At 49.6% G+C, this 22,716-nt stretch overlaps 4 protein-coding genes and 1 non-coding gene across 7 annotated transcripts in view; 2 read left to right on the forward strand and 3 right to left on the reverse strand.

Moving 5' to 3' along the window:
- Positions 1-688, forward strand: part of ccdc65 (coiled-coil domain containing 65) — a 4,348-nt gene extending 3,660 nt beyond the window's left edge. The window contains exons 7-9 of the mRNA XM_031744794.2: positions 1-36; positions 110-226; positions 396-688. The exon at positions 1-36 is cut by the window's left edge and continues 183 nt beyond it. Coding sequence (XP_031600654.2) covers positions 1-36; positions 110-226; positions 396-662 — 420 coding nt within the window. The 3' untranslated portion in view covers positions 663-688. The remainder of the gene's footprint in view (positions 37-109; positions 227-395) is intronic.
- A 2,406-nt stretch (positions 689-3,094) lies between these two features.
- trnaa-agc lies at positions 3,095-3,167 on the reverse strand. Its single transcript has one exon. It is a non-coding gene; the product is annotated as a tRNA-Ala (tRNA).
- A 9-nt stretch (positions 3,168-3,176) lies between these two features.
- LOC116324217 (heat shock protein beta-11-like) lies at positions 3,177-5,981 on the forward strand. Its single transcript, XM_031744792.2, has 2 exons — positions 3,177-3,497; positions 4,758-5,981. Exon 2 carries the CDS (start codon positions 4,767-4,769, stop codon positions 5,415-5,417), a length of 651 nt encoding a protein of 216 aa, XP_031600652.2. The 5' UTR covers positions 3,177-3,497; positions 4,758-4,766; the 3' UTR covers positions 5,418-5,981.
- A 134-nt stretch (positions 5,982-6,115) lies between these two features.
- Positions 6,116-17,285, reverse strand: fam53c (family with sequence similarity 53 member C). Of its 3 annotated transcripts, none has more exons than XM_031744791.2 (5): positions 16,617-17,285; positions 13,490-13,833; positions 11,754-11,811; positions 10,631-11,643; positions 6,116-10,250 (listed from the first exon to the last, which is right to left on the reverse strand). In XM_031744791.2, the coding sequence occupies exons 3-5, from the start codon at positions 11,758-11,760 to the stop codon at positions 9,957-9,959; spliced, it is 1,314 nt and encodes a 437-aa protein (XP_031600651.1). In that variant the 5' UTR covers positions 11,761-11,811; positions 13,490-13,833; positions 16,617-17,285; the 3' UTR covers positions 6,116-9,956. The 3 variants fall into 3 exon arrangements, with proteins under 3 accessions (XP_031600651.1, XP_039474462.1, XP_039474461.1); XM_039618528.1 differs by lacking the exon at positions 16,617-17,285 and adding an exon at positions 15,623-16,609; XM_039618527.1 differs by lacking the exon at positions 16,617-17,285 and adding an exon at positions 15,311-15,555.
- A 503-nt stretch (positions 17,286-17,788) lies between these two features.
- slbp2 (stem-loop binding protein 2) lies at positions 17,789-21,741 on the reverse strand. The gene is made up of 9 exons (XM_031744796.2): positions 21,634-21,741; positions 20,133-20,294; positions 19,951-20,031; positions 19,784-19,864; positions 19,469-19,612; positions 19,209-19,379; positions 18,951-19,113; positions 18,685-18,811; positions 17,789-18,355 (listed from the first exon to the last, which is right to left on the reverse strand). Exons 1-9 carry the CDS (start codon positions 21,672-21,674, stop codon positions 18,291-18,293), a joined length of 1,035 nt encoding a protein of 344 aa, XP_031600656.1. The 5' UTR covers positions 21,675-21,741; the 3' UTR covers positions 17,789-18,290.
- Positions 21,742-22,716: the final 975 nt, after the last annotated feature.

Here is a 22,716-nt window from a genome sequence, read left to right on the forward strand (position 1 = left end):
GCCGCCGCCAAGAACTTGCAGGCCATCGTCACCAAGGTGAAGCCTGCCTCACCTGTCTGCATCACCTGTCGGAGCTGCTTCTCACCCTCCGTGTCCTCCGCTGTTTCAGGGCGAGAGGGTCCTACGGGCCGTGGACATCTGCCACCGGCTGGAGACGCAACACGACACGTTACTGACATCATCATCACGCCGCACAGATGAGTGCAGACAGGACATGCCAGCAAAGGTAGGCTCCGCCTTCCCCAAACTGTGTCCTTTTATTTTAACTTTAGCGAGCTCCCAGGTGCGTCTGCAGCTTCTAAAGCACGTTAAAGCACCGTGCCAGGAAGCTCCTCCCCCACAGGTACAATATGGCCTGCAGACAGTTGTCAGCTCACCTGTCCATCTGTCTGCAGGACATCTGTAGGTTCCTGGAGCTGCAGCAGCTGCGGCAGAGCCGCAGCAGCGCTGTAATGCAGCACGAAGCTCTGAGGAAGCACAGCGAGGAGCTGAGGCGAGAGAACGAACAGCTGCAGCTTTTGCTGCATCAGCATGAACACCACGCCCACTCGCCCCCGCTCCACGTGGCCCGAGCTCCAACCGCCACCAGCACCACGCCGGCCGCGAGGGGTAGGAGCCGCGTCACGGTCATCGAAGCTGCCCACGGCGTCTTGAAGCAGTGACTAATTAATATGTGTTTGCTATGATGACCAGCGGGACGACTCCTGATTTTCTTTGAGCTTTCTTGCTAAAGGGGCGTGTCCATATTGGGAGGGACCGGGCTGCAGTGTACTTGAGTACTTTTAGTAGAGTATTGTATGAAAGTATTTGTATGTTCCCCAGTTTTCGAGTGTTTGCTGCTCTGATTGAACTTCTCGGTTCGGCGTTAGCTCGCTCTACAGACGTTTGTCTTTTATTTTGGGTGATGAACAGAAATCTGTGTTAAGTGTTTTTGTACACTCCCACCACCAGGGGGCAGAGTTTCACCAAGTAGCCGCTCACCTGTTAGCATCCAGGTACCAGCTTGGATAAACAGGAAGTATAAACAGTATGATATAAATTCCGTAAACTTTTCCTGACGAGGTTTTGGTCTCAGCCGCTCTCTTTGGGGGTCTTCGGGTCATGGCTGCTGGTCGGCCCCAGAGGTGTGGCTCTGAATAACATCCAGCAGGTAGCGCCACAAACACGCAGGTTTTAAACACGCAGAAAAGAAGAGAGAAAAACATGACAGTGAGCAAAAACAACTTTAAAAAGGTGAGCTTAGCAAAGGTGAATCACTGACCTGAATACCTGAAGTGACCCTCACCTGTGCTGCTGGTTATCGCTGCTAACGCCCATCAGGGCCTGACAGGTGAGTGAAACGTGATCGATATGCATGGTTTGTGGTGTCGGGTTTATTTCTCATCAGATGTTCTGCCTGTGATGGAGGGTGGAGAAGTCACAGGAACTGTTTCTGCTCTGAGCCAAGCTGTTCACCAGCTTATGTTTGCAGCTGAACAGCGCCCCCCAGTGGACAGTACAAAGAAGTGTTTGAGGCCAGCAAACCAAATCATCTTCCTGCATTTAGACTTGTTTTTAATCAAAGTGTCTGACTGAGGAATAAATGAAATCTATAAAACATCTGAATAAATGTGCATGGAAAGAAAACCGAAGGAGCCAGCGGGGGGATTTATTTATTAACTGCTTATTTTCAGTATTTATTAATGCATCGTTCATTATATATTCTTTTTTATTTTCATATTCAAATAATACTTTATTTGCTTTTTTTTGGTTACTTTTTCCATATTTTTTTAAATTTAGCAGTATTTTATTTTATAACTTGTTATATTTAATTACCCGTGTGTCATAGTAATGTTTAATACTACAAATCTAAATAATTTGAAATATAAATTCTTTATTTAGACAAATAATTTAAATTCCATCATTTACAGAGTGCTGAGTCACCAGTGTTGGGAAGGTTACTTTTAAAATGTATTCCATTACAGAATACTGAATACATGCCCCAAAATGTATTCTGTAACGTATTCCGTTACGTTACTCAATGAGAGTAACGTATTCTGAATACTTTGGATTACTTAATATATTATCATGCTGTTTACAACTACGTGAATGTACTATTGCTGTGATTTATTACTGTTACTGAAGGTCCGCTGCTCCGAAACGTAGTAAAGGGACCTCTGGCTAATACGGTGGGTTCCGTGTCGGGCTGGTAGCCGAAAACTAGCTTTACTTTGTTGTCTGGGTCAACTTTGCTTGCCAGAGACAGAGAGAGGCGTTGAAAGGCTGCTCCAACATAACTTATGTTTTCAGGAGGAAAACACGAACACAGTGTACAGTTGAGTCTTAATAGCTTACTTACAGCTGGGCTCGTCAGGCACTCTTCTTGGCTGCAGTGGTTATTATTATATTTACATGTTTCCAGCTCCCGTTTTTGCTCCGTGACAGCTCGGACTTTTCCTTTCCCTCCCTCGCTCACAGACACATAACGTGTATGGCAGTCCATTCTCCCTGCGGCACGGACTACACTGCCCATGATGCTACATTCTTTAGGGCCATGCCTGTAGCATTCTGCCTTTTAGCTTAGCACAACAACAACAACAAAAAAGCGCTCTCTCACCCAGGAAACACGCAGAGAGAGAGCGTCACCCTGTAACCATGGCAACCGCAACGCTGCCGCCTGGAACAACATTACGTAGCTGTCAAACAAACCCAAACAGTCCTGACCCGCGAGAATATGAAACAGGGAAGTACCGCCGTGTAATCCATTTATTTCAACAAAGTAACTGTATTCTGAATACCACCTTTTTAAACGGTAACTGTAACGGAATACAGTTACTCATATTTTGTATTCTAAATACGTAACTGCGGTACATGTATTCCGTTACTCCCCAACACTGTGAGTCACACCAACAGCGGTCCTTCAGACTGTGAGCCCACAGTTAAAATTATCCACACAGTGAGTTATTTACCTCATGTCTTATGTACCACAGCTGAGTGTTTTTAATGTAAAATGAACCTGAGCTTAAACACAAACAAATCGAGATCTACGCGCGGGTCAGAGTCCACTTGGCGGCACAGATCCGCAAGGACTAAAACACGGAGGAGTAAGAAAGTGTGGAGGATGCGGGCATCGATCCCGCTACCTCTCGCATGCTAAGCGAGCGCTCTACCATTTGAGCTAATCCCCCACTGACGGTCAGAAACCCGGAAATATCCTATTCAAAGAGCTCAACGTCACGTGTGCGCTGAAGAGCTGTCATGTGGTTAACTGGGAGACGGCTCATGTCGACATCTGATTGGCCGGGAAACAGCAGGGCGGGAGGAGCGGAAAAAATGGAGGCAAAAATAGAAATGATGGCGGTGACAGCTCAGTGCGATCTGCTCAGAGGATAAAGGCGGAGGCTGACGTCACCCAGCAGCGTTTTAAACTGTGAGCTTCAGCAGAGACGGTTTAAAAACATCAGTTTCATAGAAATACAAACAGAGGAGGCTGAAGCACAGCAGCTGTTATTAACGCAGTAAGTCATCATTACACGTTAGAACAGGTGGTTCCCAGGTAAGCCAGGTGGATGTAAGTCACAGTAACGTTAGCGCTGATGTCAGCAGAGCCGAGCTGAAGGTTCACTCTAAGAACAAAGAGCGTGGCCGCTGCCTGTCCCCATGTTGGCCCTGAGTCCAGCTTCTCTGCACCCTTATTACAGTTTCACCAACATAGCGAGTCCTTGTGTTGTGGGACATACATGTGTTCACAAAGCAGCAAAGTGGGGACCCAGGTATGGTTACAGACAGAACAGGTCCCCACGTGGAAGATCAGGGTTACACAGTGTACGTCTTCAGAACTGGTGGAAGCTCGACTTCCTGTGTGTGTGTGTGTGTGTGTGTGTGTGTGTGTGTGTGTGTGTGTGTGTGTGTGTGTGTGTGTGTGTGTGTGTGTGTCATGTAACTCTGTGTCAGGTTTAAACTTTCTGAGGACATTTGGGCCCGTGACCCTACATGGACCGTTACTCAGTTCAAGCTTGATCGTTTTTGCTTGTGACATACAGCTCTGTACCTTACCTCATACAGTTGTGATTTTCTTTTTCACATTCTACACTTTCCCTAATAAAATAACGTTTCTTGTCAAGTGAGGACCCTCTTCTCATAAATACCAGCTTTAGTCTCATGTCAGGACTAACCCATAAAACTGGGACCTTATATTCATACGGGGACTGTTTTTGCCTTTATAAAAGCAGATGATTCCACATACACACGTCAGTCTGATGTTGCGACTGTTTCACACGACTAACACGACTTTTCTCATGTTTGGACGCTTTTCCTGAGCGACTTTGTTTTTGTATGAAGACTTTTATCTAATTTTAGGTCTTCTTTATGTTTTTCATTACAAATAATAAAAATGATTATTTCCATATTATTTCCCATGAAAATATGCCTTTATTCATATGTCCTGTTTTTGTGGTGAGTAATGATTGATCCCCACAAAGACAGACATACAGGCGTGAGTGTGTGTGTGTGTTCAGCTGCCACATGCCAACACGTCTCAGCTTTGTTCTATTTCTGCTGCAGGGCTCAGTCATGGTCTTTATACAGCAGATGAACACACACACACACACACACACACACACACACACACACACAGGAATGTGGCTGGAACTTTCTGTGGGTGGGTGCATGTGGGCGGTGGTCAGTGTATATAAACAGCAGGGAGGACGGCCATCAGGCAGACAGACTTGAGACTGAAGCAGCCTGTTACAAACCAGCCCCACCACCTCCACCTCCAGGGTAACAGGATGTTGTGCCCCAGCGTCTTCCAGCCGTCCCCCGCCGCCATGACGCCTTTCCTGGACCTGCACTGGCCCGTCCGCAGCCTGTGGCCCGAGACCCGGCCGCTCTTCTACCACATGGAGCGGGAGATGATCCGTCACATGCAGGAGATGAAGCAGAGCATCGAGTTCATGGAGAGGTTGCACCAGAAGATCTTTGAGGAGATCGATCAGACGTCCTCCTGCACGGGGGCCTTCAAGCCCATCGCCTTCCAGGAGCTGGGGAGGGACGGCACCACCTTTGCCCTCAGCCTGGACACGAAGGAGTTCTCCCCGGAGGAGCTGTCGGTGAAGCAGGTGGGTCGCAAGCTGAGGGTGAGCGGCAGGACGGAGAAGAAGCAGGATGATGGGAAGGGCTCCTACACCTACAAGTGCCAGGAGTTCAGGCAGGAGTTCGACCTGCCGGACGGCGTCGACCCCGAGGCTGTCACCTGCTCGCTGGCGGGCGGCCAGCTGCAGATTCAGGCGCCGCGGGAGAACCCCGCCAATGACGGGAAGGAGAGGATCGTCCCCATCAGCTTCACCTCAGCCCCGGCCGTCACCGCCTCCTCCTCCAGCGCTGGAGCAGAGGGAAACGGCACCCCCACCTCAGAGAGCACCCCCGCAGAGAAAAACTGAAGCCTCCCAGGAGTCTTTGTTCTGTAGTTTTATGGGAACGTGGAGCTTTTTCACTCTTTGTAATAAACTGTCAAGGTTAGCTTACAGCGATGACTCATCACCTATACGTGAACAGAGTGAAGCGCCTTCGTCTCCCTGGTGTAGCGTTATCTGCCAGATGGAGGCGACATGGAGCTGATTCATACCCCCCACCACCCCCCACTAATACTTGGTTAAATGGTCCTTAGATATTTGCACCTTGCCCCGATACTGGTTTCATCACCGTTCTCTGCATAACTGGTAAAGTTCCTTTAAACTCCGTGTCAGGGCTGAGGTCTGAACACACACCTGTGTCCAAACATCTGGCTGCTGATTGAGCTGAAGTTAAAGAACCTTCAATGTTTCCCTGATGTTTGCTGTTAATCCATTTTTAATAAGGACTGAACCTGCATGTGCTTCCTGCACCGTCCATAAACTGGCGGCGTGCGCCTTTAACCTGTGACTGTGAGCGAATAAAGACACGAGACACCAGTTTTTCCCCTTTCTTTGTAAAATAATTCTCAATAAACTTAATTTATTCACAAACTGCTTTTCAAATTGCCATGTTGTCATTTTTTTAAATCACATACAATAAAAAACATTTTCTAAAAGACAAGAGATGTCCGAGACTCTCGCTAACTCTGTACACGGCTCCTCTTCCTCGTCACGGAGCTTTTCTCACTTTCATTTTTTTTTAAAACACGATGCGTTCATGACGACAGTCTCGCCGCGCTCAGACATCAGATTAGAAATATTAAGAAAAACAGCAGAAAATGAACAGAAGGACTAAAAATGTAACAGCTACAGTACACGTTTCCTTTTCTTCTCTGTTAGTTTCGTCTTTTCTTCTTTTTAATGTTTTGATTTACAGAATAATAGAGTATGTTTACTTAAGGCTTATGCTGAGTGTTATGGACCAATCAACAGAAACGAACCAAACGGGGAGGCGGGCGGGAAGCATGTGTGTGTGTGTGTGCTTTCCTATGTGTGTAATGGGGACACTGTGTTTGTGTGTGTTACAGAGACAGTATGAATTTAGGGTTTTTCCTTTCACAAGTTTGGGAAAATTAACCTGTAGCCTTGTTTTTTCTTACCTTCAGCACTGACCAGGACTTTCTAAGTGACAACTATCACAACTTTAATCTCATCTTAAGTCAGCAGTTAAACATGTAGCACCACGGCGTACCTCTGCCAATTTATTCTCGTGTCACAGGCGCTTTTCATGATTGTTAGGTGATTTAATCATCTTCTATGAATATATCCTAACATCTTTAATGAATAAACACTATTTCTTAATGCAAATTCAAGTTCATAATGATTGTTTAAATCAGTGACTCCCAAAATACAGACTGCAGCCCCCTGGTGGGCTATGAAGATATTGTAGGCAGGTCGCATCATTAAAAGAAATTCAGTTTGAAAATTACAAGTGTGTACAGTAACATATTCATATAAATAAAAATAATAGAAGGCTGTTTGTGATATTAGTCATTACTCTCGCCTAAATTTACGGCTCTTGTATTGAAGTTTGTGTCCCAGTGGCAGGTGGTTCACACCTTAGCCATGACACTTTGATATGCCTGGGTAGCATTAACAACGTACAGCCAACAGCGTGTGCTATTTAAGTTTTTTGGATAAACATTTCAAGGTAATACTTCACTCTTGTCACGTTATTAGGGTGAAGATTTAACCTTTAGTGGCCCATGTGAGTTTCTGGTTTTGCAGTGGGCTGCAGCACTCAGGACTTTGGGAGTCGCTGGTTTAAAGAATTCAGTGAAACCCATCCAACATTTTCTAAGATTCTTGTGCTTCTATAATTTTATTCCAAGGTAACATGCTAAAGGCATAAACGTGAAGCATTGGAGGAAGACGACTGTATTTCTGAATATGTTGAAAATTTGAAATACTGACTTCATCTGTGCTAATGCAGAATCACCAGCGGCTATTTCATGTGACATGAAAACGTACAAACTGTCACAAAAAGTGAAACTCTGCATTTCATCCTCGATGACTTTGAAACCCACAAAAAAAAACTATTTAATAATGAGATTGCAGCGCTGCCCCCTAAAGGCAGACAGCAGTAACTACACAAGCTAAAGTGTTGCTAAAGTTTGAGCCAAACTAAACCTCAGTCTTACACTCTAACAATATAAATAAATATTACACACAGTTTTCAAATAAATAAAACATCTGCATTACCCTCTCAGTTTACTTCATTAAATTTACCCACATGACTTTATCAGATACTCCTCTGGGTACTGCTGCTCTGCTAAGCTTGGCTAGTTAGCGCTTAGCATTAACAGTTTGTTGTTTATGGTGGAGTGCAGCTGTTTAACTGAGATGTTGGAGCATCACGATGTTTTTTTAAATAATAGAAACAGTAAAGAGAGAACACACTAGCTTTAACTTGTTTTCTCCCCAACGTCACATACGTGTAACACATCATAACAGCGTTAGAGTCAAGTCTCATATAGTTACTGCGTTGAGCTTTTGTGGGGCACACGACACGAAAACGTGACACTTACAAAACTGTAAAGTATGAAGTGGACGCTCAGAGGACTGTTTTTGTTATGTTTTTGAGGGTTTCAAGTTAGAATGAGAGCAAAGTCACTTTTTCAGCCAGCGTTTCCATGTTCACAGCGTCCGATGTTTCTGAGCATCCAGACTGAATCCAGACTCACAGAAATATGTAATCGCTGTAACACAGAAAACCCTCGCTGACCTATAACACTGCTCCTGTAACCAAACCAACCGTGTGCGACTGGTACGCCAACAGCTACACCTGCCGGGACAAACCTTCACTAAGTCCTGCAGTCACACAGAAGGAAAAGAGGCAACGTCCACTCCAAATATTAGACTTGTACTTTACTTTGTCCTGATAACTTCCTCACAAAACTGGAGCTCAGCCTTCTTGGATGGTCTTTTAGTACAATTATCCACACAGCATGTCACCACCTGTCGGTCAAAGAGGCCACGCCCCTTATAATATTAATAATTTACACAGGTGGGCTGGGAGTCTATGGCCCCGAGTGGGTTATAAGCCCCACCCCCTCCGTGTTAGCCTAATGTGTCAAAGTGTTTGTCATTATGCCGACGTTTGCTCGCATCAGCTCGTGTCCACTCCTTCATGTGGACCGAGCTCGCTTTCCTAAACTCGTTCGCCCGAAACTTTAAACGGTCTGGATTCAGTCTGGATACAAGTCACATGACCACCAGGACTGTGTCGTCAGTGCCAGAACACACACACACACACAAAATGGGTATTCATATACTTGTGGGGACATATAACTGACATAATGCTTTCCCTAACCATAGCCTAACTGTAACCCTGACACTGAAACCACATTCTGAGTCTCAAACATGTCTTCAAACTCGAGGGGACGGTCCCCACAAAGATATGAATACACACTCATACACACACACGGGGGGGTTTTGGGGACAGGTGTGTGCAGCAGGAATGTGTGAACACTCAGGTGAACAACAGCATCAGTGGCTGCCAGCGCTCAGCACGGCCGCCGGGAGTCTGAACGCATCACCACGCCGAGTCATGTGACCGGACAGGCGTGTGTATGACATCAGATTTCATGATGAAGCGATCACGCTTGATTGAATCAGTGACTCCACGAGTGTTTGGATCAATTTAAACCTTTTCTAAAGTAAACGGCGGCGCCTCAGAAATGAGCACAGAGTCGCTGAGCGTCAGTCGCATCTGTGAAACGGGACGGCGTCCAAGTGAAACGCCAACCTGCGTTTACAACGGAGCCTGAAGCAGAACAGATGAAATATCGCTCAGTCTACATCCTGTTCTTCTCTAAGGTCAGAGGTCAGAGCCGATTGAACCCCGGTCAGGCTTGTTTATTCTGACCTTGACGATGTTTTCATGCGTGCTGCAGCAGAGCAGCGTTACCACAGCTCTCCTGGAGAGTCGGTGGAACTCTGAATATATTTAGAAACATATTCGGTTTTTATTCTGGTTCTTTGTCTTTTTCGTGTGATGGAAGTGATGACCCCTCCCTCTGTGGCGCTGATCACTACAGTGCAAAGTTTAACCTTTAACCCCGAGACCCTTCAGACTGAATGTTTCTCCTCTGTACCTGATCCATATTTTAATTTCCTGAGCGTCACCTGACACGTTTCGTACTCAAACGTTTCAGGAAGACGAGCTCGGGGTTCTGTTCTGGTTCAGGTTGGTGAGGCCGGTGTGGTGATGCTGTTTCAGGACACCGCTGCGGTGTGGCGTTCAAGCGCCTGAGGCAAGGAGACTCTGGGCCTCAGAGATCTGAAGGCATCGGGCGACGGCGCCTCAGACTCCGGGTGAGCGTTTAACGGTGGCAGCCACATCATCACTGTCGTGTCAATCAGCTCGTCCAATGAGAGAAGGTGTTGTTCCTGAGAGCCTTGCTGATTTATGGCAAGGAGGCGCCGAGTGTTGAGACGGTGGCGGTCCAGGAAGTGGGGATGGCGGGGTTAGATAATTTCAAAATAAAACTAAAGAACAGAGAACAGCCTTCATTTACAAATACGTCAGTTTTCTTCTATTAAGTTCAAGTCCAGCTCTGTACAGTCCCGCTCGAACACCGCCTGCTGTGCCGCCTCGCGCTCGTCCGCTTCCTCCTCTCCTTCATCGTCGTCGTCGTCCTCACGGCACTCCTCGTCGCTCTCGCTCAGCGGCCCAATGCTGGTCCTGCCCAGGCACTCGGCCGGCGAGCAGGAGCCCCGGAAGTCGCCCATGAAGGGCTCCATACCCATGCAGAGGTCGCCGCCGCAGGCCAGCCTGCCGCCGCCGCGCTCCAGACACTGCGGGTCGATGCTGCGTGTCTGCGGGACGAAACATTCACAGCTGTAAACCTGCGCTCGAAGTCTAAGCGTCACACAACCTGAACAGCCAATAACACGACAGAGGCAGAGCTGACGCTAGTTTCAGGAAACATGGACTCTCGTTTCACTCGTTTCTACTTAAAAAGAACTCGACAGACTCGATGATGTTAAATCACGGCTGGCGAATGTAAATGAGATTGACTGTGTGGACCCTCCGAGTGATGTTTGATGGCAGCTTTTCATTAGAGAAGGGTGTTCAGCTCAGCGACCTGCGTTCTGTTTAAATGTGCTAACAAATAACTTGACTGATTGGACGCTCGCCTGTCGATCAGTGAACGGTTCAATTCTTTGAAAACAAACCAGCAGTGTTTTTTTATTACCTGTGTCATCTTGGTGAAGTCGAGGACGGGCCGGGCGCAGGGTCTGTCGGGGTCGCGGCGTCTCTTCAGACCCGGTTTGAGGAGCAGCAGGTCACATGGCTGCGAGTGGCAGCGCGGTAGCTGCGGCGGTAGGCTGCGGCGCAGAGACGATGGCGTGCTGCAGGCCGATGAGGGCGAGGCGGGAACAGGGCCGCCTGTGGTCACGCCGCCTGCCGCCATGACGCACCCAGGTGGAGGTGCCGCCGCCGCTTGGCTGGGCACTGGAGGCGGGGGCAGGAAGGTGGAGGCAGCCGAGTCTCTGATGAGCACCGGGGAGAGTGAGAAACGCCGCTGAGGAGGCGGCGGCGGGTGAAGCGGGGAGGGAGAGGAGGAGCAAGAGGAAGGGGAGGGGAAGAAGCAGCAGCAGGCTCCTCCCCCCGCCGCCGCCTCACTGGGGTCCCAGGGGAAGCTCCACGGTAGCGGCGAGTCTGGCGACAGCGCGAGGCTGAAGAAGGTGGGGCTGGACGAGGAGTGCAGCGACGAGTTCAGGGAGGAGCTGGGGGCGCGGAGAGGACAGGCTCCGCCCCCTGCCACTCCCACCCCAATACCACCTCCTGCGACCCCTCCCCCTGCGACCCCTCCCCCCGCTCCCCCGTGGCACTGCTGGCGGCTGACGGGCGTCCAGACCCGCGAGGCGCTTGGCCGCCACGTGTAGCGACAGCGCGACAGGTCCTCGGGCACCGACAGCGAGCGGCAGTGCCGTTTGGGTGGCGGAGGAGGCGGGGGTGGGGGCCCAGGGCCCGGAGGGGGAACCGCCGCTCCGGGGAGGGACAGCTCGGACGCTGAGGTGCTGGGCGCCAGGGGGCGGTGCTGCGACGGCGGCTGAGAAGGGGCCGCGTCCAGGGGGTCGCCACCCTCCTGCAGGTGAGCATCAGGCGGCACCAGCGCCGAGGGGCCGGGCGGGAAACTAGAGCTCAGCAACCCCCCCTGCAGGCCGGACTTGGAGGGAGGGCAGAGCTGCCAGTAGCTGCTCTCTGAGGACACACACACAGACACACACACACACACACACACACACAGGTAAATGATTACACACTGTAGAAACAGCACCTGAGGTAAACACACTCTTTCCTCTTACACTCACCAGGCATCAAGCCATCTGGGGGCCAGCACTCTGCGAGGGTTTTCGGGTCCAGCAGGGACTGAAAGACCAGAATCAGAATTTCAGCTCTGAGAACATAAAAATATTCCTGCTTTTCAGTTTTGATCCTGGATTTAAGCTGAAGTCAGCAACAGTCCTTCGTGGCTGCAGCTCATTCAGTGGAGATGAGGCGACCTGCAGCACCACCTGGTGTGCACCTGCAGAACTGCTCAGAACTTCAGCCCAGCTTTAACTGAAGCTGTTTCCACACATGACTCAGGTCAGATTATCTTCAGGTGTTCAGGTTTAAGGTTTGATTTAGAGTCACAGCTGTGGGTAGGAAGGTTCCTGTGAGGAAACACCATGAGCTGTGTCAGCTGAAAAACTGAAATAATAAAATCAGAATGAATGAAAATCACACGTGAGCGGCCGCTGGTTTGTGGAAGCCGCCATGTTGCTCTGCTTTGGGCCGTTCAGCCTAATTGTGTTCATTAGTACTTCATTAGTCCCTGAGGACATGATGTGGTCACTGTCGCTCCATGACAACAGGAACAGACTAATACAATAACACAATATGTTACAAAGTTTACAAATATAAGAAACAGCTCCAATATAACCTGTAAAACTTATTTTACCATAGATGACCTCACTGTGTGGTAGATGCAGGAGTTGTACAGAGATGTCCACAGGAATGACGTCCTGTGTTGTTCAGTGGTGCATTGTGGGTAATCTCAGTCTCTCACTGAGCGTGCTCCTGTGATTGGGCAGCATGTCATGGAGTGGGTGGGAGGTATTGTGCAGCATTGTCCTTATCTTGGACACCACCCTAATGGAGTCCAGCTCCATCCCCACAACATTACTGGCCTCGTGATCAGTTTATTGAGTCTGTTAGCATCTGTGACCCTCAACCTGCTGTCCCAGCATGCAACAGCAAAGAGGACAGCACTGACCACAACAGACTCACAGAACATCCTGAGCATTGTCCGACAGATGTTGAAGACCTCAGAGACTCTGTGTAGCACCGTTACATGTGTGGCTACAGACTGGACACACATGCAGAGCCCCGAGGAGACAGGAGAGAGCTTTAGGTGTTTGCTTGCTGTGGGACATTTAACCAACATGTCCGCACCATCAGACTCAGAGAAAGAGACGACCTGCTTCAGTCTACAGACAGCTGACAGCTAAACAATACCAGCAGCTGCTCTAAAACTAACGTTACGCCATGTTTAGTGGCCTAAAATCACATGTCTGTGAGACACAGTCACACATCATATGAGAGTTTATTCACTAAGTGTCCGAGGCCACTTCAAGCAAAGTTTCACTAACAGCAGCTCTCACTACAGATGAATGTCATCGGAGCTTTCGAGGTGACACACGAGAGTTTCTTACTCCTGCTTTGTTGCTAAGTGTTGATATTACTCAAATATGTTTAAACACAGTGTGCAGACAAATGTGGACTTTCCACAAACAGCAGCAGAAGCAGCTGGCTGTGTCCTACAGTGGCCACCGTAGCAGGATTATGCACGTGAATTAGGAGGAATCATCTGCAACCCACTGACATCCAGTGGTAAGACTTTACACCCTGACTTTAAAGCTTTGTATCAAAGTATCCTGACTGTCAGTGAACACATGGGCTGTGACGGCGTTCAGACTGTCGCTACCAAAAGTACACTTCCTGTCTCTGCTCTGCAGGTGTGACAGTGACCTCTCACAGGTGAGGCTACAGGTGTGCCACTCACCAGGTACAAGTCCCCTGGCTGAGCAGGGTCGCCTTCCAGAGTCTGCTTCCTCAGGCTCTCGACCAGCAGCGTGACCACAGCATGGTGGCAGGGGACGAGGGGGGAGACAGGGGAGGGTGGCAGGGAGGAGGGGCCTGGTGGAGGGGAGAACGGGGGAGAGAGGGGGGAAGGAGGAGGAGGGAGGGGAGAGTTACGGCCGTCTGTGTGTCCGTCCGTTTGGTCCGTCTCGGGACGAGAGAGGGGAGGAGCTTAGGGCTGAGACTCCTCCTTAAGGCCTCAGGGCCACGTAGCCCCACCCACTCTCACAAGAGCATCATCTGTCAGCTGTTGCTGCAGCAACACACCTGGAAAAGGCACACACACACACACAGGTGAGGTTAAGATGAAAAACATTGACAACTCTATCAGGAACAAAACATCAGAAAGTTGATGTTGAGAAGAAACACGAAAAAGGACGACCACAAACAGACTACGGGGGGCACTGTGTGTGTGTTGATCCTGCTTATCAGTTCAGCTACAATCAGCTGATTGCAGTTCACGTGTCAGACGTGTCGCCACGGTCTGCAGCGTGTAAACGGACGTTACTTTGACTTTTCTAGTTTAAGGTGGAAACTGCATCCAGGACACATCTGCACACACACTGTGCTAACGCTAAGCTAACGAAGAGCCCAGCACAGCAGCCACAGCCTGAGCTGAAGGTACCAAACAGCCTGCTGCTACCTGCTGCAGCCTGCTGCTACCTGCTCGTGTTTCTACAGTAGAACACAATAGAAACTGAAAATCCTTTATTGTCCCTCGCTGGGGAAATAAAGTGTTTTTTCTTTGCTTTGTGCTCACACGTTGTCATTAGGACAGGAGTGTGTGTTGGTGTGCAGGGCTGCAGCCTCAGGTTTATATTCTTACATTAAATAATAATAAATTAAATTATGAGACTACATATTTCAGCTACATATTACAGAATAATACAAAAGTAATGTAATGAGTAGCATAATAAATAACTTTCTCCATGGAGTAATTGAGTAACGTACTGCATTACTTTCAAGAAAAGTGTTCTGTGTAATACTCCAGCCCCCCCGCAACCCCAAAGAGTCGCGGGGGGGCTGGAGCCAATCCCAGCTACCACAGGGTGAGAGGCGGGGTACACCCTGGACAGGTCACCAGTCTGAGCCACAGACAACCATTCACACCCATCACCAGTTAACCCAACCCCACTAACTGCATGTCTTTGGTCTGTGGGAGGAAGCCGGCGTACCCGGAGAGACACGAGGAGAACATGCTAACAGAAAGACCCGGCCAGGTGGTGGAGTCAAACTCAGGACCCTGTTGGTGCGAGGCAACGGTGCTGACCGCTGCTGACCTGGCCGCATCAAAGAGGGGAAATCGCTCCAACATGCACAAATATTTGACCACACAGAGTTCAATTACTCATGGTGGAGACAATAACCTCAGAATGACAATCAATAAACTCTTAATTTTCACTCCTATAAGAGACCACGAAAAAACAGCCTCCTCAACGAGGCCATGAAAACCTCCAAAGACATCAGACCTCCCCCCACGCCAAAAACACCACCTCAAAAGAAACAATAAGACGCCATCAAGAAGAAGAAGACCCCCGTGGACAGAGACGAAGCACGAAAGTGACCCACGAAAACATCCACAGAGTGAAACGACTGACAGACTAAAGACTGCCTCAAAGTCGCTACGACCAAACAGCCTGAAGAAACCACCATGAACGACTGGAGGAAACACATCTGACACCCGACAAAAACAACAAAAATACTAAAGTGTGAAAAGGAGGAGCTAACAGAGACTACAAACCACCTGCACAGCCGTCGAGGCGACATGAAACCACCCAGACCCCCAAAGCGAAGCGGCAAAACTGCAGAACACACACACGAGGGATAAGCACATAACAACCAGCAAGAGCCAGGACTGGAGATTCAATCAGAAAAGAAATTTAAAACAGAGCAAAAACAAAAACGTGACAACAAAAATACACAAAAGTAACCTCAAAAGGAATACAAGGTCCCAGAGATTAGTCTGGACCGCTCATCACATGAAATTAGACTTTAATTGTTATGTCACACAGTTAACACTCATAATAATAATAACAATAATAATAATAATAATAACAGTTTTAATATTTTTCTCAGATTTTCCGAGTTTCACTCCTTCATGTCGTTACTCTCCAGCTGCAGCCTTGCATCAGTGCTGTAACTGAGTACCGTTACTCCGTTACTCCCGGCTCGTGGACCCCTGCGGCTCCTGTAAACCAGGTCAGGGGCCACAAACAGGGGGACCTTCACCCCGTCATCGGGGCGGAACCCCGGGGTCCGGTTAGCCCGGCTCGGCTGGGCGTATATCGGCTCCGGATACATGCCGATGACCGTGAGCCGAGCCGAGCCGGGCTGACCGAGGCCGGCGGGCACCTCCGACAGCTTGTTAGCTTGTGGCTAAGCATCCCATTGTTTTTAATGCGGGATGCTGTCCGCCCGTGTACCTGTCGGCCCGGTGGGCGGTGTGTTTGCGGAGTGTTACTCCATGAAAAAAAACACAAACCCCGGGTTGTGTTATGACGGCGGACCGTTACATCACCAGCAGTTCACCTGAGCCGTTAGCTCGGTGCTATAAATAACAAGTCATCCCGTTATTCCGCTCAAGGTCGGCACAATAAACTCAGCCATCTTGCTCGGAGGATGGGAGCCGCTGAGTGACGGCTCTGCCTCCTCCGCCGCCTCCTGGGCTCCGGGGGCCCGGGTCGGGCTGCTAGCAGCGAACAGGGCGGCAGGCAGTAGCTAACGGCGGCTAACGGGTCAGCTAGCAGCTAACCCGTTAGCCGCCGTTAACGGTGTCACAAACAACCCACGAACATCACTGATGCTCCCGGTGTCTGTCCCGCCTCCGGCCATCACCCAGGCCAGGGCCGTCCGCACACACCGGACCCCTCACAGGCCCATGCTCAGCAGAACCACCGCAGGCCGTCAACAGCGATCGGAACAGCGGTGCTGACGGCGTGTGGCCGGCCTGAGAGCTCCCGGAGCGGCGAGAGGGGGAAGACACACCACGGGATGCTGCGGGACGGAGCCGGACACACGTCCCGCTCCCTCCGGCCCGGCGGAGTGCTTACCTTGTCGCTTGATGGGGTGAGGCGGCTCCGGTGGCTGCAGCGGGCCGACGGACGGCTCGGTGTTCGGTGTATCGACCCAGTATTATCGTCGACCACAGCGGACCGAAGCAGGAATCTAACCGCGCGGAGCGGGCACCGCAGGCTCCGGGACTGAGCCGCACATCAGCCTGGATCGGTGTCCGGGATCCGTTATTAAAACATAATAATAACGAGGACTGCGCGCGCACACGCCCGTGAGCGGCGGGCATTCATAAATAACAGCTACGGTGCCAGCGGAGGAGGGGCGGGGCTTCGGCGCATCACCGGCACCTGCCGTTTATTTACGTCTGATCCTTTGATCCGGTCCGCAGTGCCGCCACTCAGCACAGCCGAACCTGCCGCACGAAACCGGGACGAATCTCCGAGAACGCTGCCGCGCGGGGCATGACGGGAGCTGGAGTCCGCGGAGGCTTGTTTACCGCCGCAGCTCGCGTTAAAGGGCAAACCCGCAGAAACGGAGCGCGAACCGCGCCAGACCGGAGGAACCTCGGAGAACCGTGCAGACACCGGGACATTAAAAAAAAAAAAAAAAAAATCACGAAAAATGAGTAAAAAATTATGAAAACAAAAGAGTAGAGACTGAAAAGAAATAAAAATACGTGGTTGAAACTAAAAATTGATTCCACTTATTAATATTACATTTTAAAATCTATTTTATAAAGAAAAAAAAATATATACAAACGAGGTAAAAAAGACTTTGTTAAATAAGCTGTACAGTGAAAATAAATTTGACAAACTAAAATAAAACTGTTGGTTGTAAAAATCTAATTTAGAAATAAGGAAGAGTTCACCTTCAGTTGTTTAATTTTTTATTAAAATACACACACACACACACACACGTAAAACCTGAAAAAAAAAAAAAAGAGTGGAAAGGCAGATTGAGTGAAAACCATTAATAAAATGAATAATAGTAAATTGATTTTTTTCTTTAAAGTTGCATTTTAGAAGCAAGAATTAGATTTAAACGAGACGTTTCGTCATCTTATTCTGCACATTTGAGGATTTTCTGTGAAAATAATGGTGATATTCTGAGCAGACAGAAGACAAAGTCGTGTTTGGAGTCCAGGCTCTCACAGCTACACACCCTCAGTGAACAAGTCTGTACGTCCAACACTTTTATGGAGAGTAGAAGAAGAAGAACGAGTCGGCCTGTGGGTTGGTAACACTTTATTTACGCCTTTATTAATCACATGGTTCAGCTTTGCTCTCGACAGTCAAGCAGCAAAAAAGGAGGAAGAGTAAAAAAAGAAAACTCAAACACAAAGACGGCCGCTCCCCTCCACTCAGCAGGGGATCGTTTTTGAGAAAAAACATGGCAGCGCGGGGGGGAGGAGCCTGAGCCAGACAGCAGAGCACGAAGGTGAAGGTGGAGCAACGACAACAAAGTGACACCAAAGTGAGTCGGTACAGATACAAGTGCAGAACAGGTGAGGAGTGCTTCATGAGGTCGAACGTTCAGGTGCATCAGAGTGTTCAGCTGTCTGCCCCGACGACGCGTTCACGAGCAGCTGGGAAACCTCAGCACCTGGGAGGGCGGGGTGGCGGCCAATCGGATCCCTGCTGTCGTTCAGTTAATCTTCAGACACATTTAAAAAGACACGATGAGGAAACAATGGCGAGGACTGCGTCAGGTGGTCAGTACGGGTTCCACAGGAGCTGGTCGGAGAACACGGGGACCTGCTGGTCATCAGAGCCAGAGTCTGCACGGAGAAACAAGATGGCGGTGAGCCGACAAACAGGAAGTGAGCACATGTCACAGAACAAGACCCCAATTGCCTACTGTCTCAGCAGATTTGATGTAACCACAGCGTACACCTGAGCAGAGGTGGCCAAAGCCCACAGTCTGTACTGTAGCACAGATACTAGTGTTACAAAGTACTGGTTCAACTTTTTTATTCAAGTAAAAAAGTACTCAAAGTAAAAGCCGCTCCTATTTGTATGCAAAGCTAACCAAACCGTGCAAGTAAAACAAACACCTGCAAATTCTACTACCCTCAGGAGTCGCCCCCTGCTGGCAGAGTGACCTCACCTTGGCCGTGGTCCGTTTCCATCAGGAGGCGGAGCCAGTCGGTCATGCTGTCATCAGTGGTCAGCTGACTGCTGAGTGAGTAGTTCAGGCCTGGAGGAGAGCGAAGTGCCCGGCGGCTCGCCTCCGGCTGCAGAGAAACAAACACAGGAATAAGTAAAGTCACTGACCAGCTGATGTTGTGTTTTTCGGAGCAAACAGCTGCTTATGAGCTCGTTAAATAAAGTTAACGCGTCTTTAATGAGCCGATGAATTTGGTGACTGATTACCGGCGACACGGGGACCGTCCAGACTGCAGGCAGCGCTGAGGGCGTGGCGGCCAGCAGAAGAGACACAGAGGAGACTTTAGAGGATGCTGGAGTCTCCTTCTCCCTCTGCTCGTCTCCTACATTTTCAAAGAGGTCAGAGGTCATCTTCTCCAGCTGACTCTGCCTAAGAGAGAAAACACCAATGATGTCACAGAAGGGCCTCAGCTGACAAGGATCATTTTCTGGATGAATCTCAACTGGCGCTGGCGTTCCACCTACAGCTGCTCCACGGGGTCCGGCGTGTCGGCGGAGTCCGGCTGGGCGCCGGTCGGAGGGTCCCAAAGGTGCAGCGCTCGCCTCCACAGACGCACCTGCATGTCCCAGGAGCGCCGGCTGTACTTCCTGTACTTGTTTGGAGTGGAGGGGTGGAGCTTAGGATCCCTCAGGTGTCTGAGGAGGAGAGAAACCCGAGAGGCGGGTCAGTGTCGACGTTTGAGGAATCGTTGTCCGATTTTCAGCGTCATGCTCCAGGTTCTTACTTGGGGACTTGCTGGATGTAGTTCTGGTATCCGCTGGTGTTCTTGCCGTACTGGATCTGTTTCTGCCGCCGTTTCAGAACCGCGGCGTTGGTCTCCGTGTTGGTCGGGTCCGGCAGGCGGGGGTAACAGCGGCTGACGTGGGGCCTTTACAGAGCGACAAATTTAAAATCAAACAGACACAGAAACCCAGTGAAGACCTGGGTGCTTCACTAGGCAACGCCACAGGCCAACACAGCTCAGGGGTGTGGCCTACTGCCACCTGATGCAGGTAATGCACAGAGCAGGCCAGAACCTCTGAATGTTCCTTGTACTCACCTCCTGCTGTCCACGTCATCCGTCCCCACAGCCACGCTGCTCGTGGACACTTTGAGGATGCAGCGCTCCAGGATGGACGACCTGAGGGAGAACACACCTGCATGAACACCTGCTGTGGTGACCTTCAGGCTAATGGCTTGTTAGCCTGGATTAAAGAAGCCAAATACCTGCGTGGTTTGCCGCTGATGACTCGCTCTTGTCCTCGCAGGCCGCTGCCGCCACGAGGAGACGGGATCGGAGAGACGTTACTGCAACGAAGAGAAAGTCTTCAGGAGAAACCACGGCCTGCAGACGGCGCCGTCTCTGCAGTGCTACGCTGACCCCACCCCTCAGCAGGAAATTTTCTTACCTGACCAGGCTGTCGTACACGGAGCTGCAGCCGGGGAGCAACCACGGCTCGGGGGCGGAGCATCCCGAGGCGGTGGTGGTCAGCACGGGGTCAGAAAGGCTGTTCCACATGGCCGCCGACCAGCCCTTCGCACAGACACACGACCACGGGCTGAAGGGGAAGCTGCAAGCAGACGCACATCTGGTTTGGAGTGTCCAGGTGAGACTGACGGGCCTCACCTGAGGTCACTGAGCGGTTCCAGAGCTCTGTGATGGGAGGGGACGGGGGTGTTCTCGCCCCTCAAAGGGTCGTTGACCCCTCCTGTCCCCTCCCGTCGTCAGAGTTGTTGTGTTACACAATGATTGGGGGGGGTTAACCACGCAGGATTCACACCTGGACTCATCCAGGCCAACGATTCTCAGGAGACCCCTGACCCCCCCCCTCACTGCTTTCAGTCCAGGTTTCTGTTTGTGGAGGAGCGCCATGTAGAAACTCTACATCATTTCCTGTTTCTGTGAGTCGTCACACGTCTCTCAGTGTCATCCTCAGACCTGCCTGATGTGTCCGGAGCACCCCGGCCTCAGCATGCAGATGTTACAGAGGTTTCCAGTCGACCACACACACACACACACACACACACACACACACACACACACACACACGTCTTTCTGCACATCCTGAGGTCACAGCTCTGCTCCTTCACAGACTCACAGGTTCGAGCTGCTGCTTTCAGTCTGTGAGGCGGTGTGTGCCACACACTGACTGCTCACATTTAAACTGACATAAATAACTTGTTGGTCTATAATGTGAGACAGATGTCACGTTTCCTCATGAATGATATCCGGTCATGTTGAGCCACAAACAGCATAAGGTAGAAGCACCAATCAGTGTTCGGCAGCGACTTTTGTTTATTCTTTATCCAGTAAAAAATAAATAATAAAATAGTGTGTGTGTGTGTGTGTGTGTGTGTGTGTGTGTGTGTGTGTGTGTGTGTGTGTGTGTGTGTGTGTGTGTGTGTGTGTGTGTATATTTTCTTTGGATAGATAAAAAATTATATTTTTTAAAGAGTAACCTGGCCAACCGGCCGTCTTCACCGATGTCCGTTACCGACACACGTAAAGATATTGCACATAAAAAACACACGGAAACATTGGAAATCAGTTTTTGGCACAACACCGGGAGCCTGGCAGCAAAACCCGGGGCAGAGGAAGCCTCGGATCCCCGCTGCAGGTACAGAGAACACAGGTGAGCCCGCAAACTCATACCGGGAGCTGACGTCATGAAGCGCAGACCCAGCGCGTGTTTAAAGAGAACAAACATCCGGAAACAACACGAGACGAAGCCGCCCGGGAACCTGTTCGGGTTTGTTCCGTCTCACAGACATCAGCTGCTTCGACCCGCTCAACTCTACAAAGACGCCAGGTGAGTCCAAACAAACGGAACATGACTAAAGGTGCAGCCTGAGCTAAGAATCCCAGCTGTGATTGGCTGAGCTCAGCTGCAGGTGAGGACAGACTCGTACCTGGAGGACTGCTCTGCCGGTTCCACTCTGCTCGCGGACATCTTCGGACTCTCAGAACACGTCGGTCCGCTCTCACAGCCTTTAATGAGCGTCACCTGGAGCGGAGGGGGCGGGGCCGCGAGGAGGGCGGGGCCTCAAATTTGCGCTTTAAAATGAACCTGGTTACGCTCCAGCTGGTCCCTGATTTGTTTTATTTGGAAATTCTGTTGATAAACAGTTTTTTATTTCAGGAATTACATTAAATTTATTGCTCTAAACAATAAATACTAAATAAAGTAAATAAAGTCAGAAACGCATTTATGGCTGTTTCTAAGATCAGTGCTGCAGTCAGGCCTGTTTCTCCTGTTTCATTTTATTCAGAATATCACAGCGAGCCGAATCCTCATCCTATCATTGATACAGTCAAACAGTATTTAATCATCCATATTTATCACATTAGACATTTGTGTCTTCAGCACTGCACAGGCAGAAGAGCTGCTCAGGTCCCCCACACCAGCAGGGGGCGCCCAGGAGCAGCTGAGTCCCAGAGACAGGCTGATAAATGGATATTTGTTGTGTGTGTGGACAGTGAGGTATGATAAATCTGCCATCAGTCTGATATCACAACAGGTTTAATCAGTCACCAAATCTGTGCTAACGCCAATCTGACACAAGCTGCTAACATCGGCGCTGCTGCGGTGGGTAACGAGGGCTCTGTGGGCTCTCTGTGGGCTCTCTGTGGGCTTTTGTCTCAATCTGACTTCAATACTTACTCCAACCCATCAAAAACTCTTGAAAGCGCTTAATCAAGGACATATCTGAAATTGAAATTAAAAAAGCTATTTCAAAATTAAAACCTAATAAATCCCCAGGCCCGGATGGATTCCCATCAGATTGGTATAAGGAAATGAAAGAGTTATTGATTCCCTTGATGAGAACAGCATTCAATTATATTTTAAAGACGGGAGTAATTCCCCCATCTTGGAATGAGGCTTCTATTTCCTTAATAGCTAAAGAAGGAAAGGACAGGCTTGATTGTGGAAATTACCGCCCTGTTAGTGTTCTTAACCAGGACTATAAGATATTCACATATATCCTTGCCAA

Source organism: Oreochromis aureus, linkage group 10 (assembly GCF_013358895.1).
Source record: "Oreochromis aureus strain Israel breed Guangdong linkage group 10, ZZ_aureus, whole genome shotgun sequence".
Lineage (NCBI taxonomy): Eukaryota > Metazoa > Chordata > Actinopteri > Cichliformes > Cichlidae > Oreochromis > Oreochromis aureus.

Excerpts from the sequence above, each read along its gene's own strand:
- fam53c (XM_031744791.2), bottom strand. Across the intron at positions 10,251-10,630 it reads ACTTCACCAAGATGACACAG|ACACGCAGCATCGACCCGCA; the intron begins GTAATAAAAAAA and ends TTCGTCCCGCAG.
- LOC116324217 (XM_031744792.2), top strand. The coding sequence starts at position 4,767 with ATGTTGTGCCCCAGCGTCTTCCAGCCGTCCCCCGCCGCCATGACGCCT.
- slbp2 (XM_031744796.2), bottom strand. The coding sequence starts at position 21,674 with ATGTCCGCGAGCAGAGTGGAACCGGCAGAGCAGTCCTCCAG. Across the intron at positions 20,032-20,132 it reads GTGTACGACAGCCTGGTCAG|TAACGTCTCTCCGATCCCGT; the intron begins GTAAGAAAATTT and ends TCTTCGTTGCAG. Across the intron at positions 19,380-19,468 it reads TACATCCAGCAAGTCCCCAA|ACACCTGAGGGATCCTAAGC; the intron begins GTAAGAACCTGG and ends TCTCCTCCTCAG.